Source organism: Spermophilus citellus (assembly GCF_964194105.1).
Source record: "Spermophilus citellus genome assembly, chromosome: 9".
Classification (NCBI taxonomy): Eukaryota; Metazoa; Chordata; class Mammalia; order Rodentia; family Sciuridae; genus Spermophilus; species Spermophilus citellus.
The window spans coordinates 124,431,369-124,446,324 of NC_138191.1; the positions used below are offsets into that span (position 1 = coordinate 124,431,369).

At 44.9% G+C, this 14,956-nt stretch overlaps 1 protein-coding gene across 3 annotated transcripts in view; it reads left to right on the top strand.

The window, feature by feature from the left end:
• Window positions 1–13,049, top strand: part of USP48 (ubiquitin specific peptidase 48) — a 68,832-nt gene extending 55,783 nt beyond the window's left edge. For 2 of the 3 annotated variants that reach the window (XM_081306965.1, XM_081306964.1), the window contains exons 23-27: window positions 2,819–2,974; window positions 7,186–7,311; window positions 9,772–9,820; window positions 11,875–11,901; window positions 12,828–13,049. In XM_081306965.1, coding sequence (XP_081163091.1) covers window positions 2,819–2,974; window positions 7,186–7,311; window positions 9,772–9,820; window positions 11,875–11,901; window positions 12,828–12,850 — 381 coding nt within the window. In that variant the 3' untranslated portion in view covers window positions 12,851–13,049. Of the gene's footprint in view, window positions 1–2,818; window positions 2,975–7,185; window positions 7,312–9,771; window positions 9,821–11,874; window positions 11,979–12,827 lie in introns of those variants that run through there. The other variant, XM_081306963.1, reaches the window with a different exon arrangement.
• The last annotated feature ends 1,907 nt before the right edge of the window (window positions 13,050–14,956 follow it).

Below are 14,956 nucleotides of genomic sequence, written 5' to 3' on the forward strand. Positions count from 1 at the left end.
GTTCGATTTTTTTAGTTGACATTGAAAATGAGCCCTGGGGGCTGGGGTTGTGGCTCAGAGGTAGAGTGCTTGCCTAGCATGCATGTGGCACTGGGTTTGATCCTCAGCACCAGGTAAAATAAAAAGTAATGATATTTTGTCTTTATTGGAATGTGCAGAATTCCAATATCCACCTGTAAGTAAAAAATAAGTATATATAAAAAAAAAAAAAGTCCAGGACGAACCCCAGGACTACCTGTGCGTCGTGATTCAGTCCTCTTCCATCTCTTCTTGCCAGGCAGTTTCTCACTAGCCTAGTTGGTGTCACTTAGTAGTCTGGTTCAATAATCGGTGGGAACTCTTTTGTTTTCCAATCTTTTATGGTCTGTTTTCACTGATTTTTTTCCTCTGGTAAACTAGGTATGATCAATACATGTACTTATTGTTCTTAGTTTCTGTTATTTCAGGATTTACTTTTCAGCCTGAATTGCTTAGAAACTACAATTTCAAGTCATTTAGATTTTTGAAAGGCTGATTTTTTTTGAATGTCTAGTTTTATTCATTGTGGTCATAACCACAGCAATGCTTTTAAACTAGATGTGGAATTGCTCTCCTCAGTTGTGGATAACAACAGATTTTTCATTTATAAATATGATAGAGAATGTTGGGGAACGTTGCTTTTTGTGCTGTAATTATTTTTTTATACTTTATAATTTTCCTGTCTTCCTTCTCCTTGTTTGGATGTTGTAATACTCGAGAATGTTTAAATGTCTGACCGTCCTAGTTTGGGAAAAAGTGGATAGTCCCTGAAAAGTATCAGCATGTTTCCAACTGCAGATAGCTTCTGTGATTGCCATCGTAAATCCTTGCAATAAAAAATGATGCATTTCTGTTTGTCCTTAGTGGAGTTGAACAAATCCCCTTCCTTCTTCTCTAAGCTTGATCAACCCAGTTCCTTTGATGTTATCTGAAATGTAGGTTAATAATACACTTGGTGTTGACTATCACTTAGGTAATCTGGAACAAGGGTACTGGCTTTTGTCAGTTAAGGTGGATATAAATTCTATGGATTTAAAAGGAAGATAATTCTAGAAGCTTTTAGACTATTTAAACCAGTATGTCATCATTTTTTTAAAATGCTCAGGGCTTTGGTTTGGGGTTGTGTTTTGTGCTTCTAAAGTCAAATAATATATTGTTATAGGTATTTTTCCTTATTCTCAAATTCAGGTTCAATTTGACACTCCCGCCCCCGCCTCCAGCAGTTAAGATTGAGAAGAAATACTTTATCAAAACACCTCCCCCGTCCCCCTAAGTTCACTTATTTAATGAATCTTTGACTCATTTGTGTTTTTGTGCTGGGCAGAGGCAACCAAGGCTTCCTGAGCCCTGCTGATGTGCGGCTCCAGAACGCTATTCCTCTGTGTCCTTATCAACCTGGTGATGGACACGGGGCAGCTGTGTGCATAGTGACCCGTGCCCGCCCTGCTTATTACAGTTATCACACAGTGGAAACTATGGCAGCCCTAGTTAGGGCCTTGGTGTTGATCCACCCAGACCTCCTAATCAGTCCAAAGAAAAGGATTTTTTAAAAATTCTGCTTTCATTCTCTAGTCTGGTTAATAGAAGAATCTTTGCCACATGTTAACCTCTTCTTCTTCTTTGTCTTCTTTTTTTTCCCCCCCTTTGGTAGGGAGTGGGAATTGAACCCAGCGGTACTTAACTCCTGAGCCACATCCCCAGCCCTGGGGATTTTATTTTCAGGCAGGGTCTGTGCTTAGAGTCTCCCTAAGGTGCTAAGGCTGGCCTTAAATCCTCCTGCCTCAGCCTCCCCTGTGGCTAGGATTACAGGTGTGTGCCACCATGCTGGCCATTAACCTCTTGATGATCATTTATAAGCATATTTTTGATGCCTGGGGTATAGCTCAGTGCTTGCTCAGCTTGTATGTGTCCTTGTTTGATCCCCAGCCCTAGGGAAATAAGGGCGGAGGGTGGATTTCTAGGACATTTGGCTCTTATTTTTTCTTTCTTCGGTAACTAGAGTCTGCATTAAACCCCATGTATGTCTGTACTTTCTCACTGAACCTTTAAGTAATTCAAAGCTGTCACTATATTTCACTTGTAAATGCTTAGTCCTGCGTATCCTAAAAGTAATGTCGGTGTTCTATATAATACTAGTAATATGCTCATAAGTAGGAAATTAGCAGAATGCTCCAATTATATAATACCCATACTTGAATATGTCTGTTTTTTAAACCAGTGTGCAATCCCAGTATGCATGGTTTTATGTCGCCATGGGCTGATATCACTGTCCTGTACATCCCTGTCCCCTTTCTGCCCTCTTTGACATTGACTTTCAGACCAGTTTGATTTCCTGTAGATTGTTCCATGTTCTGGATTTGACTGATGGCCTCCTTATTCTTTTTTAACTCTTTTGCCTATGCCTTACATTCCAATTACTCTTAGTTTGTAGTTGGGTCTGAGTATTTGATTACATTTGGTTTCAACTGTTTCCATGGTGGGAGGAGGACAATTGGAATTGAACCCAGTGTTGCCTTTGAACTAGGTCCACAGCCCTTTATCTTTTTTATTTTGAGACAGGGTCTCTCTAAGTTGCCACGACTGGCTCAAGCTTGGGATCCTCCTGCCCCAGTCTCTGGAGTTAGTGGGTTTACACAGCTAGCCACTCTGGGAATTTCTGCTTCTTTATTATTCTGAATTTATTTGGATGGTTAAGGGACCAGTAAGCCCAAAGATTCTTTTTTTTGCTTAAAGAGCTTTATAAGCAAAGGCCACATTGTGGATGATTTCAGGAATTCCTTTGTTTTGGATTCTATTGTAGAGTAATGGAGGAACCAAGCGGCAGAAGATATCCCATCAGAATTACATAGCCTATCAAAAGCAAGTCATCCGGCGGAGCATGCGACATAGAAAAGTTCGTGGCGAGAAAGCACTAATCGTTTCTGCTAATCAAACATTAAAAGAATTGAAAATTCAGGTGAGGAAATCTAACATTTGTTCAACTGTGCTCTGGACTTAAGAGACCTTTATGAATTCTTGCTTCATGCCTTTGTTCATACATGTATCTGTTTACTTTCGATTTGACCTTTTTAAACACCTTTCTGCTTATATAGTATTAAGCCATTGAGAGAGCAGGGCTTTTTTTATTTCAAAATAATATCCCCAAATCAAAAGACTCAAAATAACGTTTTCAAAATAACGAAGAATCCTTCTATGAAGGTGAGAGTGATTTTTTTAATTTTTTTTTTTAAATAAAGACTAAAACCTTGAACAAGCTCTGAGTAGCTTTCCAATAGTGATAATTGTTCATTTCAAGTGTCATGTGTCTTATTTGGCCTGTTACCAAAATCTGTGACATTTACGGGTTACAAAAGATATCCACTGGCTAACCTGTTTGCTAGGATGAGTTGGAAGTTCTTTTATCAGTGCTTTTGGCAGAAAAGTCTACTTGGTAGAATTTTATGTTATCTTTAGATTTTTTTTCTTTTTTTCCCACCTTTATTTTTGGTACCTGGGATTGAACCCAGGGCCACTGAGCCACATCCTCAGCCATTTTTATGTTTTTATTTTGAGACAGGATCTCACTACGTTCCTGAGGCTGCTTTACTTGTGACACTTCTTCCCTAGCTTCCCAAGTCGCTGGGATTACAGGCGAGCGCTCCCCTGCTAGAGTCTTGACCTTTATACAGTAGTGTTTTCAGATTCTGGGTAGAGGCTCACTCAGATCTCCCCCTCCATCCTGCACGGCTCGAAGGTCAGTGGTGGCAGTGTAGGCTCTATGAAAGCGCCTGTGACAGCCTTCCACTTGGCATCAGTGCTAAGTATTCTTCCTGAGCATTCTGATGATATATCCCAAAATCTAGGCACAAGGAGCTGATGCATTCAAGATGTCCATGAAAAAAAATCTGGCCTCGATCTGTTTCAGTCGCTGCTTCATATTCAAAACGTTGACCGAGTTCCCCTCTCTGTTACTTTTATGTGGCGTCGTTTACTGGTTATGCATTTTTCTTGTTGCTGATATTTATCGTTGTAATTGAGGCAAAAGTACAGGCTTCCTTTGAGGGTGTTATGTGTTCCAGATTGTCTTGAACAGTATTTCCCTGGTTGAACCCACGGCTCTGAAAATAAACGTGTTGGCATGAGATCTTGACTCTGTGATTGTGCCCTTCACATCTGAGCGGGCTTGTTTCCCTCGCCTGCTCTCTGGATGTCAGCGGTAAACCTCGAACATTCAGAACCTTTCAATTACAAAAAGGGCCCCTGTGGATAAGGACGTTTTAAAAGCCTGTGCTGTTCTTATTGTGGACTGCTATTTTTGAAGAATAAATCAGAAGCCAACAGAAATAACCACTCCTAGGAGCAGGAGCATGGTACCTGGTCTGATGAGCTGTGGAAGGCAGCAGCTATTGAGATTAAAACCCCAGACGTGCTTTCCTTGGGTGCTTCCTCTGTAGCAGCTCTTTTTGATTTCCTCTCACATCCAGGATCGCTGTGAATCAGAACTGAAAGAGAACAGTGGGATGTGATTTGTTGGGCACAGTGACACACACCCGTGATCCCAGCAACTCAGGAGGCTGAGGCAGGAGGGTCGCAATCTAAAGCCTGTCTCAGCAACTTAACGAGATCCTAAGCAATTTGTTAAGACCTTTCCTGGGATGTAGGGGATTGCTTAAGTGCCCCTGTGTTTAATCCCCAGTACCAAAAAGAAGGATATAATTCCTTTTTAAATTATATTTAGTTTTCTTGCAACACTACAAATGGAACCCAATGCCTTCAGTCGGCTAAGCAGGGACTCTGCACTGAGCTACATCCACAGTCCTCATTTTTTTTTTTTTTTTAAGAGAGAGTGGGAGAGAGAGAGAGAGAATTTTTTAATATTTATTTTTTAGTTCTTGGCGGACACAACATCTTTGTATGTGGTGCTGAGGATTGAACCCAGGCCGCACACATACCAGGCGAGCGCGCTACCACTTGAGCCACATCCCCAGCCCACACAGTCCTCATTTTTAAGTGTTTGATAGAACTCTCCTTTGGGAATACTGTGCTTCACCCTGTTAACTAATATGATGACAACCCCTAATGACTATCTCCCAAATTAACAAGTGAATTACAACTCATAGAACACGTGGAGCGTAACCTTCAAATTCTCTCTTTAAAAAACCCCTGTTTCTCCTTTGCTAGCAAAGCAATAAATATTACTTTTTCTTGTTTCACACACAAAAAGTTCTTTGCAAACTACATGTTTAATCTTATATATATGCACCAAAAACAATTAGTTGATTTACCCTAATTACTAATTTGCCCACAACCTGTCTGTAATGTAAACTAAATGAAGTATAATTCGTTCCCTTCCTGAGAAGGTGCTCAGTGTTTTATTGCATTATTTTGTTTTTGTGGAGCCTGGGGATCAAATCCACAATCAAACGCTTGCTAGGCCTGTGCTCTACCAATGAGCTATACCACGAGCCCCATGTTTTCTTATTTTATTCTTCAGCGAGTGGTTTCCTCTGGTTAAAGAAGAGGAGCATTAGCTGGGCACAGTGGGGCACGCGTGTAATCCCAGTGGCTCTTGAGTCTGAGGCAAGAAAATCTCAGGTTCAAATGCAGTCTTAGCAACTTAGCAAGACCCTGTCTCAAAAAATAAAAGGGCTGGGGATATAACCCAGCGGTCAAGCCTCCAGGTTTCATCCTATACTTACTTGGAAGTGGGGCAGTGCTGGTTCACTGTTGAGTGCATTAAACATTCTTGTCCATGTCCTCAGAACACTAAGCATGGGCGGAGCCCCTCTGTACTAGTGCCTTGGGTCTGGGGAGCCTTGGTCTCACAGGGTGACGTACAGACCTGAGGCACTGGGGGAGAGAAGAGCATCCCTGCATTGCAGTGGCTGTCACCCTCCCCACACTAAGATGGCCTTTTGCACATCTCCTTGGTAGCTCTGCTTGGGTCTCCACGGCTCTCCTCGAGTGCCCTATGCCAACTGCGGGGCTGGCTTGGTGGAGCTGTCCACTCAGTGCTTCTTGCACAGTAGAAACAGGCTTATTGCTCATAAGGTCTTTGATGCCATGCACTTGGCATTGTAGCTACGGGTCCCTGTGTGGCTTTCAGGGGCTCAGTCTCTGGAGAAGTCCAGATAAGAATGTGGCCCAACAGCTGGGAGAAGACTGGCTTGTGCTGCCTGTTCTTATTTATGTGTGTGCCATTATTAAAAGAACTTCTGAGCCAGGCACAGTGGTACTCTAACCTGTAATCCCAGCAGTTCAGGTGGAGGAGGGAGCAAGATTGCAAGTTCAAAGCCAGCCTCAGCAAAAACGAGGCGCTAAGCAACTCAGTGAGACCCTGTCTCTAAATAAAACATAAAATAGAGCTGGGAATGTGGCTCAGTGTTCAAGTACCCCTGAGTTCAATCCCTGTCCTGTGTCCACCCCCCTACCCACACAGCAACTTGTGGTCACCATTGATATGCTAGAGAAGCATTAAACCAGTTCAGGCTGCTGTGCTGGACTTGGTTTTGCAAGTTTTTAAAAACCCTTTATGCTTAAGTCATTCAGAATTTATTTTAACACTCGGCCAGAGTTGGGGTGGGTTATATATGGCCCCTGCCTTCAAGGAATTCATGTTTTGGGTCCTAGAGACATGACTTAGCCTAAGAATGTCTGATAGTCCCAGGGCTGACTTTGTCACAGTCTGTTGCTGAAGAAGTACAAACAGAAGGGAGAAAAATCTAAACAGGTTGCTGGGAAATTCACAGATGGTTTTAAGGAAGAACTTGGACTTGACTTGTTGGGGCAGTGATGTGGGGCCTAGCATGGCAGGAGGTCAGTGACGACCCAGCCCATGCCCATAGCCAGAGCGCCGGCCGGGCAGCAGTGTCCACAGCCCCCAGCCCTCCTTCGCCTCACTAGGTCTGTGTCCCCAGCCTCCAGGAGCAGTAAGGTCCAGGAAGAACCAAAGGGTCCGGGTGTGCGACTGTTCCCCAGCTTCCTCCTGGGCCTGCGAGGCTGCTCCTGGCCTTGGAGGGATTCCTGGGCTCAGCAGGAGAGTAGCAGCGGGCTGGCTGCGAACAATTGGGTCTTTGGGACTCTGCAGCCTTTTCAATTGTAACTTTAGAATCTGCTTCATTTATTCACAGTAGATGTGGGCTCTGTGTTTTGCTTTATTCAGACTTTGTTTCTTCTATGTTGACACAGATCATGCACGCATTTTCAGTTGCTCCTTTTGACCAGAATTTGTCAATCGATGGAAAGGTTTTAAGTGACGACTGTGCCACCCTGGGAACCCTTGGTGTCATTCCTGAGTCTGTGATTTTATTAAAGGTAGGTAACAGCTCTACGACTAAGGAGCTCTGGGTGTTTCTTTCATTTATTTATTTATTTTAGTTGTAGATTGACATAATGTCTTTATTTATTTATTTATTTATTTGGTGCCGAGAATCGAACCCAGTGCCTCATGCTTGGGCCATCCCTTAACCACTGAGCCACAACCCCAGCCCCAGGAGCTGTGGGTTAAAGGACACATGCGATGGTGGTTAAAGCCGTCTTGTGCCTCCTGGGAGTGGGGGGGCATGGGGCATTATCTTATCTTATTTTTAGATGTCACAGTAGTGGTGTCTCAACAGCCCCTGCCCATACCATAAGCCCCTCCGGGCTCCCCACACAAAGGCTATACGTTGGCCTTCGTGTCCTTCGTTTCCTATGGCATGGGGCTTCTTCCTCCAGGTGTAGACCTCGAGCTCATCCCCTGTGACTGGGAGGGAGGGAGAAAGCTTTGTGCCCTTCAAGCACTAAGGGCTGATTGTCCGCCCCATGGGCAGCCATACTGTGTCTTCTGCTGGGCCCACTGGGCTACTGGGTCTCAGGTCACTGAGTTTCTGTGGGCCGTGTCTGTCTGTGTCTGAAACCTCCCACACGCACCCCAACACACAACTGTTTTGACTAGCTGGAGAGTTTAGAAAAAAAAATTTGTGCCACTGCCTATAACCTATTTGTGAATGCTGGCCCTCAGTCCCCTACAGATAGGATAGAGAACAGATAATGTGATCATGTGGATGGTAATACTTTAAAATCTATCATTTTTTTTTAAATAATTTTTTTTGAGAGAGATTTTTTTTTTAATATTTATTTTTTAGTTTTCAGCGGAAACAACATCTTTGTTCTTTGTATGTGGTGCTGAGGATCGAACCCAGGCCGCTCGCATGCCAGGCGAGCACGCTACCGCTTGAGCCACATCCCCAGCCCTAAAATCTATCATTTTTAAGAAAAATATTGAAAACCTCATTGAAGACAGGAGGGGCTTGTATAATTTTTGTGTAACATAATATTTGCATTCATCCTTCTCCCTGACCTTTCACCTGCCTTCTGGGTTCACAGATCGACAACCATTCTGTGAATCCAACCCCTCTGATTTTGTTTCCAGAGAACAAGTTGAGGATCCCTTATCTGAATCTCTTGGGACCAGAAGTTGCTTGGATTTCAGGGATTTTCTGTATTTTGTTTGTTTTTCCCTTCAAATACTCAAATATTTGCACATACACATGTCTAAACATTAAATTCATTTATGATTTATTTGTATGTTATACTAGGAGCTGATTTAATGTAATGGTATCCTGCATCTGTGTTTTCACCCCAACCCATCATATGATGTCAGGTATTGGGATTTTTCACTTGTGGCAGGAATTGTGTCATGGCCCAGAAGTTCTGGGTTTGTGGGCGTTTTGTACTTTAGATAATGGGGCTCACCTGGTGCCATCCGGTTAAGCTTAGGCAGCACACAGAGGACACACGTGTCTGGCTCAGAAGCCCAAATGCCCAAGTGGCCTTATGGGATTCTTGTTCTGGGCATGGCTTTGCATTCAGTGGATCTTGGAGACATTTGAGACTGCAGGGGCCTCTGAGCCCTCACTGGTCCCGTCTCCCCTCCCCAAGGGACTTATTTTGTGGCTTCCCTTTTCTTGTTTCTTGGTGGCTAAAAGGACCTTCTCTGTATCAAATGACACGTTGACACATGTAGAATGAGTTCTCAGGTGCTTTTTGTACCCACGTCTCAATTCTGATGTGATAGGTTAGCCCTGGCAGGATGACGCCCACCTGTGCTCACTCCTGACCCCCCCCCCCAACTCCCCCAGCGTACTGTTTGCTGTACAGTCTGTGGAATGGTGTTGAGAACCTGTTAGGCTGGTGAGTCCTAATGCTCTTGCATAGACTTCTGACAGCCCCTTTTATGGAGGGTCTATGCTTGCAGGCGGGCAGCTGGAGACTGTACTGGTCATTGGCCTCTTTGCCCTTAGAGCTAATCTCATTCTCAGCTTGACATCAGTGTGGGCTCTGCCTTAATACAGAAGTCAGAATTTTGTTCTTGATGGTAAAGAGGAGGAAAAAATGTCATCATACCCTAATTGGTATTTTGAGAGGACGCTTCTAACTTTTTATTTCTCCCTAAGTCTTAGTGCCGCCACTGGGGTCTTAACTCATGACGATTACAATGGTTTTTAGTAACCTCAGGGCACCTGGACATTTAGACCTTTCTACCTCCAGAGTTGTTTTGGGAGGGAGAAAACAGCACCAACCCCTGCCCAACAATACACTACTTCGAGGTGACAAGTCTCAACCCACAGTTAGCAGGCCATCGCTGGCTGTGACTTGAGGTGCGCTGTCTCCTGGACAGCTTATCTATGTTCACCATTTTTGCAGCCTGCAGGGCAGGCGTCTGGATCCCGGGACATGGGTGTTTTGCACCTCCACCCCCTGCAGCTCTCAGTTGTCTCCTTTGTTTTCCAGGCGGATGAACCAATTGCAGATTATGCTGCAATGGATGATGTCATGCAAGGTAAAGACGAGTCCTTTGAGGAGTCTTGGTGAAGGTCAGGGGCTGGGACCCCGGTTGCCAAAGCTCTAGTGCACAATGCTTTCGCTTTTTACCTTGAAAAAAGTTTCCACGTGTTTTTATGGTAGAATTGTATACTATTAGTTTTAATTGATGGTAGAAAGGGAAAAAAAAGTGTGTCCACAAATATGGAAAGCACGAGGAAGAGGAGTCACCCAGCAAACCCGAGGAACCATAGTATGCGTGAGCCAGCAGGTGCCCAACAGGTGACCAGACAGGTGCCCCGGAGGGGGAGGGGTTGGAAAAGTATGAACAGAAGTGCAACAGACCCTTCCCCACACACACTCTTATCACCCTCCCTTCAAGTAGCTGTCACCGTCCCTGCCCCACCTGTACCTCAGGACAGCAATCTGGAGTTGAGTTTCTGCATTTTGAAGAAATAAAGCTTAGAAGGTGGGAACAGTGTCTTCTGCAGCAAGCTGCAGGCCAAGCCCAGCTCTGCTCTCATGCCAGCAGTCCATCTCCTGCCTCCGCAAGGAGGCCAGGGGCTTTCCCTCCAGGGGAGCTGCCCAATTCAAGGACAGACCCTTCAGAGGTAAAAAGCTGGTTCATCTCCAGGGCATCTGCTAGTGGCACCCACCGGTGTCCGCCCAGCATAGCCTCAGGCACTTTTACAGTAACTCCATCTGCAGCAGATAGAAGTGGCCACCAGGCAGTGGAAGACTCAGAGCTGGAGCTAAGAGATGTCAGCCAGCCAAAAAAGGAACTAGTTCAGGGAGCATGAGAAAGCTTAAAACTCGCCTACAAATAATATAAAGAAAATGAGAGAAACCCACTGGGCCCTGAATATTAAAAGAGTCATTCGGAGAACAGAAAAGAATTAAACGAGAAGGAATTTGAGGCCAGGTATGGTGACATATGCCTGTAATCCCAGTACGTTGGGAGGCTGAGGCAGGAGGAATGTGAGTTCAAAGCCAGCCTCAGCAAAAGTTAGGGGTTAAGCAACTCAAACTCTGTCTCTAAGTAAAATACAAAATAAGGCTGGGGGTGGGGCTCAGTAGTGAACTGCCCCTGAGTTCAATCCCAGTACAAAAAAGAAAAAAAAAAAGGAGGAGGAGAAATTTGACAGTGGAAGTGTTAAAACGTGGACCCAACTAGAAGATGTTCTGGAAGAGTCGTTCTGCAGCAGGCAGTGAGGGCCCCCGGCCTGGCATATGGGGTTGGGATGGGACGTGCACTTGGGGCAAAGGGTATCCACTAGAAAAGACAGGTGGTAGTGACAGCCTCGAAGAGACTTCTGGGTCTTTTCAGAATCTACACTTAACCTGGCTTGGGAGTGTGGCCCAGTAGCAGGGCACTTGCCTATCATGCTTGAGGTCCTGGGTCCTTACCTGCACTGCCCAAAAATTTAAAAAAAGTCGATAAAATGAAATACAGGAATGGTGCCGGGGTTAGCAGGCCCAGAAAGACAGCCACACAGAGAACCAGACAATTAAAACACCAAGGCATCAACTCAGAAGTGACCTCCGCATTGAGGCTGGCTGCGCAGGGAGTGCCACTGTGTCAGCAGGCTGGGTGGGCGTGAGAGGTGGTAGAAGGGCTAATTTTTTTCCCCTTTGAAGAAGATTCAGATGTTATATGAAATAACAATATAAAGCAGTTGTTTAGAAACAAGGAGGCTCAATGCCAGAACACGCTACAGGAGTCAACAGTGGCTTCTTCTAGAACTGGGGAGTGGGGGGGGGGGTGAGACATAGCTCACTGGGAGTCGGTCACCGCCTTCCCCAGGCCACTCATTGAGTCCTCCAGAATGGGACCCTGACTTCTACTAGTGTTTGACTTTAAAATAGTGCATGTGTATTGGTTTGCAAAAAATAAAAACAGAAAGATCGCCATCAGATGAGTGTCATCCATAAGTTCTGAAGCAGTCATTTGCAGGTGACTGAGGTGATTAAAAGTTATTTTAGACTTTTCATCTTGAGGCGTTGAAATCATCTTGTTGCTATCTGACACGACAGTCGTTTCACTTTGGAATTCTTTTTTTTTCCCCTCTCCAGTTTGTATGCCAGAAGAAGGGTTTAAAGGTAAGTTACATTTGTCATGTTTTGTGCATGAATGTCAGAGTCAGACTGTAATTTTCTATTAAAGTGAAGGCTATAATTTGATTTTAAAATTTAATCCAAGTCTAGTCTCATGACTGGAATTAATTTTAGTTAAAAGCATTTTTATTCCGGCTTCTTGGCCTCAGACATGGCCTGAGTGCTCTGGCTTCCCCCACCTGCACTGAGTCCCCTGTGCCTTCGTGGGAAGTCAGGGGTGACCTGGTGGCATTTCCCCACTCCTTCTGTTAATCCCATCTTAGAGCAGGACAGTTCGGAGTAGAGAGGTACTAGAGCTTGCTGAGCGAGGTCAGCCCCAGCGGAAAGGTTCCTTTATCCCATGCAGAGTTCAGGCATTGGCTGGGTTGTGTCTCCTCCTGCACCTTGGCCACCGTAGTTGTGCACCCATAATACTGACGAATGCATCAAATACAGACGCTTGACGTTTACAGATTTAACTGTTGCCATGTTGATTCTTTGCCTGCCACTCTAGAGGTCCAGAGCATGTTTTACCAAGAAATAAGTTTAAATCTGTTCCAGGGGCTCTTTGGTAAACTCTTGGCCTAGATTGAAAATCTGCCTCTCCATGTAGCTTTATTGTGTCCCTGTTACCACTACAGAGGAACTTGTGGTGGTTCAAGCAAAAAATTTTCTTTAGGAAAAATGACCATAAAATAAATGAAAGCTTCAGTAAAATCTGATGAACTTGTATGAAGATACACGTAGGAAACACAGGCTTTCCACAGAACTAGGACTTGCCCAAAAGTCTGCTGATAACATTTCTTAGCCTTCAGTGCCAAGCCATGTTCATATTAAGTTGGAAGTTCACTGTTGATGCGTTGTTGGCAGCGGGACTACATGAACTCATGTCTTGGTCACAGCTATACCTGCAAATGTGTTTCTTTCCTCAGGTACTGGTCTACTTGGACATTAATCTTTGAACACTTGCAGACACCAAGAAATGACCAGAGGGAAGAGGAATTTGACTTTAGGGCATTAAAGAAAAGGTGGATTTAAGGATGAAACCATTACATGACTCTTCCAAAAGGCAAAATCCATCTAAAAGCGACTGTCCCAAATGCCTTATGTCAAATAAAGCAGATTGCACTGATGGACATCAAACTTAAAGGAAATGTTTCAAATTTTATATTTAAGGGGGGCGGTGGCAGGGAGGGGTGAGTAAAGACTGAACAAGTTTAGTAGCCGTAACAGTAAATCATGTTTACAAAGGAAATCTGTAGTCAAGGCGGGAATGAAGTTCTCTTCTACTTCTTGCTCAAGTTCCATGCAGATGTGCTGGTCCAGAAAGGATTTGTGTCGCAGTAGATGGGACAACATTCTGCTCAAGTGATTCTTTAGAGACGTAACCTGCTTACCAATACCTGTCTTTGACTCCTATCATACTTTCAATAAAGCATGAAAGTGAAGAACTTGCCGTCATTGTGGAGCAGTGTCTTCAGATTTAGACGCCCCTCGGGCCAGCGCAAGCCCACCAGCTGGTGGTCTTTCCCAGTGTTGGTCAAGTAGAGGCAGCTGCATGTGACCTGCAGTGAGCAAGGGACTATCTGTTGGCCTCGGGGGCTTTTTGCCTTAGTGCATTTCAGAAAGCAAGGAGAAGGGTTCTTCCGGGCAGTGGCAGCTCCCTCCAGCATTGCTGTTACTCCCAAGTGGGAAGTCGGATATCCCTTGTGCATTTGAAAAATCTCACCACCACCTTATCAGAAGAGTAAGTTGAACTGAAGTACATTTGGTAACACAGGTTGTTAGAAAATATGTTTTTCTCCAAGTCTGCTGTTTCTCGAAGCGTTCTCCTGAAATACCCTGAAAGGATCTTTGTAAGTCACTTTGAGCAAAGGCAAAACAAATGAGAGTGTAGATGGGGTGTCCTGTTTTATCCAACTCAGAATTATTGTGACTAGCGACAAATAATCAAAGCAATATACTGAAGAATGATGAAGAATTTTTAGATGAAACCTCAGACTAGAGTTTGTTTCTTTAAAAAAAAAAGTTTTCTCTATGTGTGTGTGATTGTGTGTGTGTTTGTGGCTGAGTTGCTGACGCAGGTCTCTTGCATTTTTTGGCCTCAAGTTTGTGCCAGGCCTCTCCCCACTCCCTTCCCCGCCTTCCCCTCTGTTGAAAATCAGAATTTAAATAATGGATGGGGAGGCAGATTTCAGCTTGAGTACCAATCCTGAGCAGCATCCATGTGAAGAGCTTTTCACGAGGGTAATTATGGGGTTGGTGGAATCAGGGCTTGGTGTTCCCCTCTGTGTGTGCAGTGTGTTCAGTCTGTGCCCCCAGAAGGCGGGGGTGCTTAATGAGCCAGTGGGGTGCGGGAGCCCTGCGCAGCTCCCTCAGCACCCATCCTGGGGCAGCGCAGAAGGCCTCTGGGCAGGATTGAGGTTGAGCCTGTGCATAGCTAATCCTGGTTTTTAGGTCTCAGTCTTTTATTTGGCTCCAAATAAATGAAGCTGGTGCCTAGAAGTCATAACAAAGAAATGTATTCTTCCCTGAGGTAAATTGGGCTGAAGGTCAGTAGTGCTTGGTGGAGTGGCTTGCTTTTCTTTACAGAGAAGCTTGTTTGGGGGCTGGGGTGTCACTCAGTGGTAGAGCATTCACCTAGCATGAGCAAGGCCCGGGGAGGTTCATTTGGGGACCAACATGGACGGGTCAGCACCCTAGAAACCAATTTTTCCCAATTTGATTTTGATACCAGTTTTCAGTTTTTTCCCTTAAGATGTTTTGCTTGCTTTTCTTTCACGCAGTGGTGCGCAGACTGCCTTTGGGCTGCTCCCTGATCTCTTGCACTTGATCAACTCTGCCCCGGAGGTGCAGGTGGCCTCAGTGCAGAGTGAGCTGGTGATGCTCCAGGAGTGTCTCCTCGGGTTCTTTCTTAAGCTCTGACACTATGCCAGGGTTCCCAGCGCTGTTCAGAATCTCATCGGGGCCTGGCAACAGGAGCCCAGGCCTCAGAACCACTGAGTCAGGTCTGCACCCGCAGAACTCAGAGAGCGCCTGGCCTGAGGCCTCTCTTCTCCCT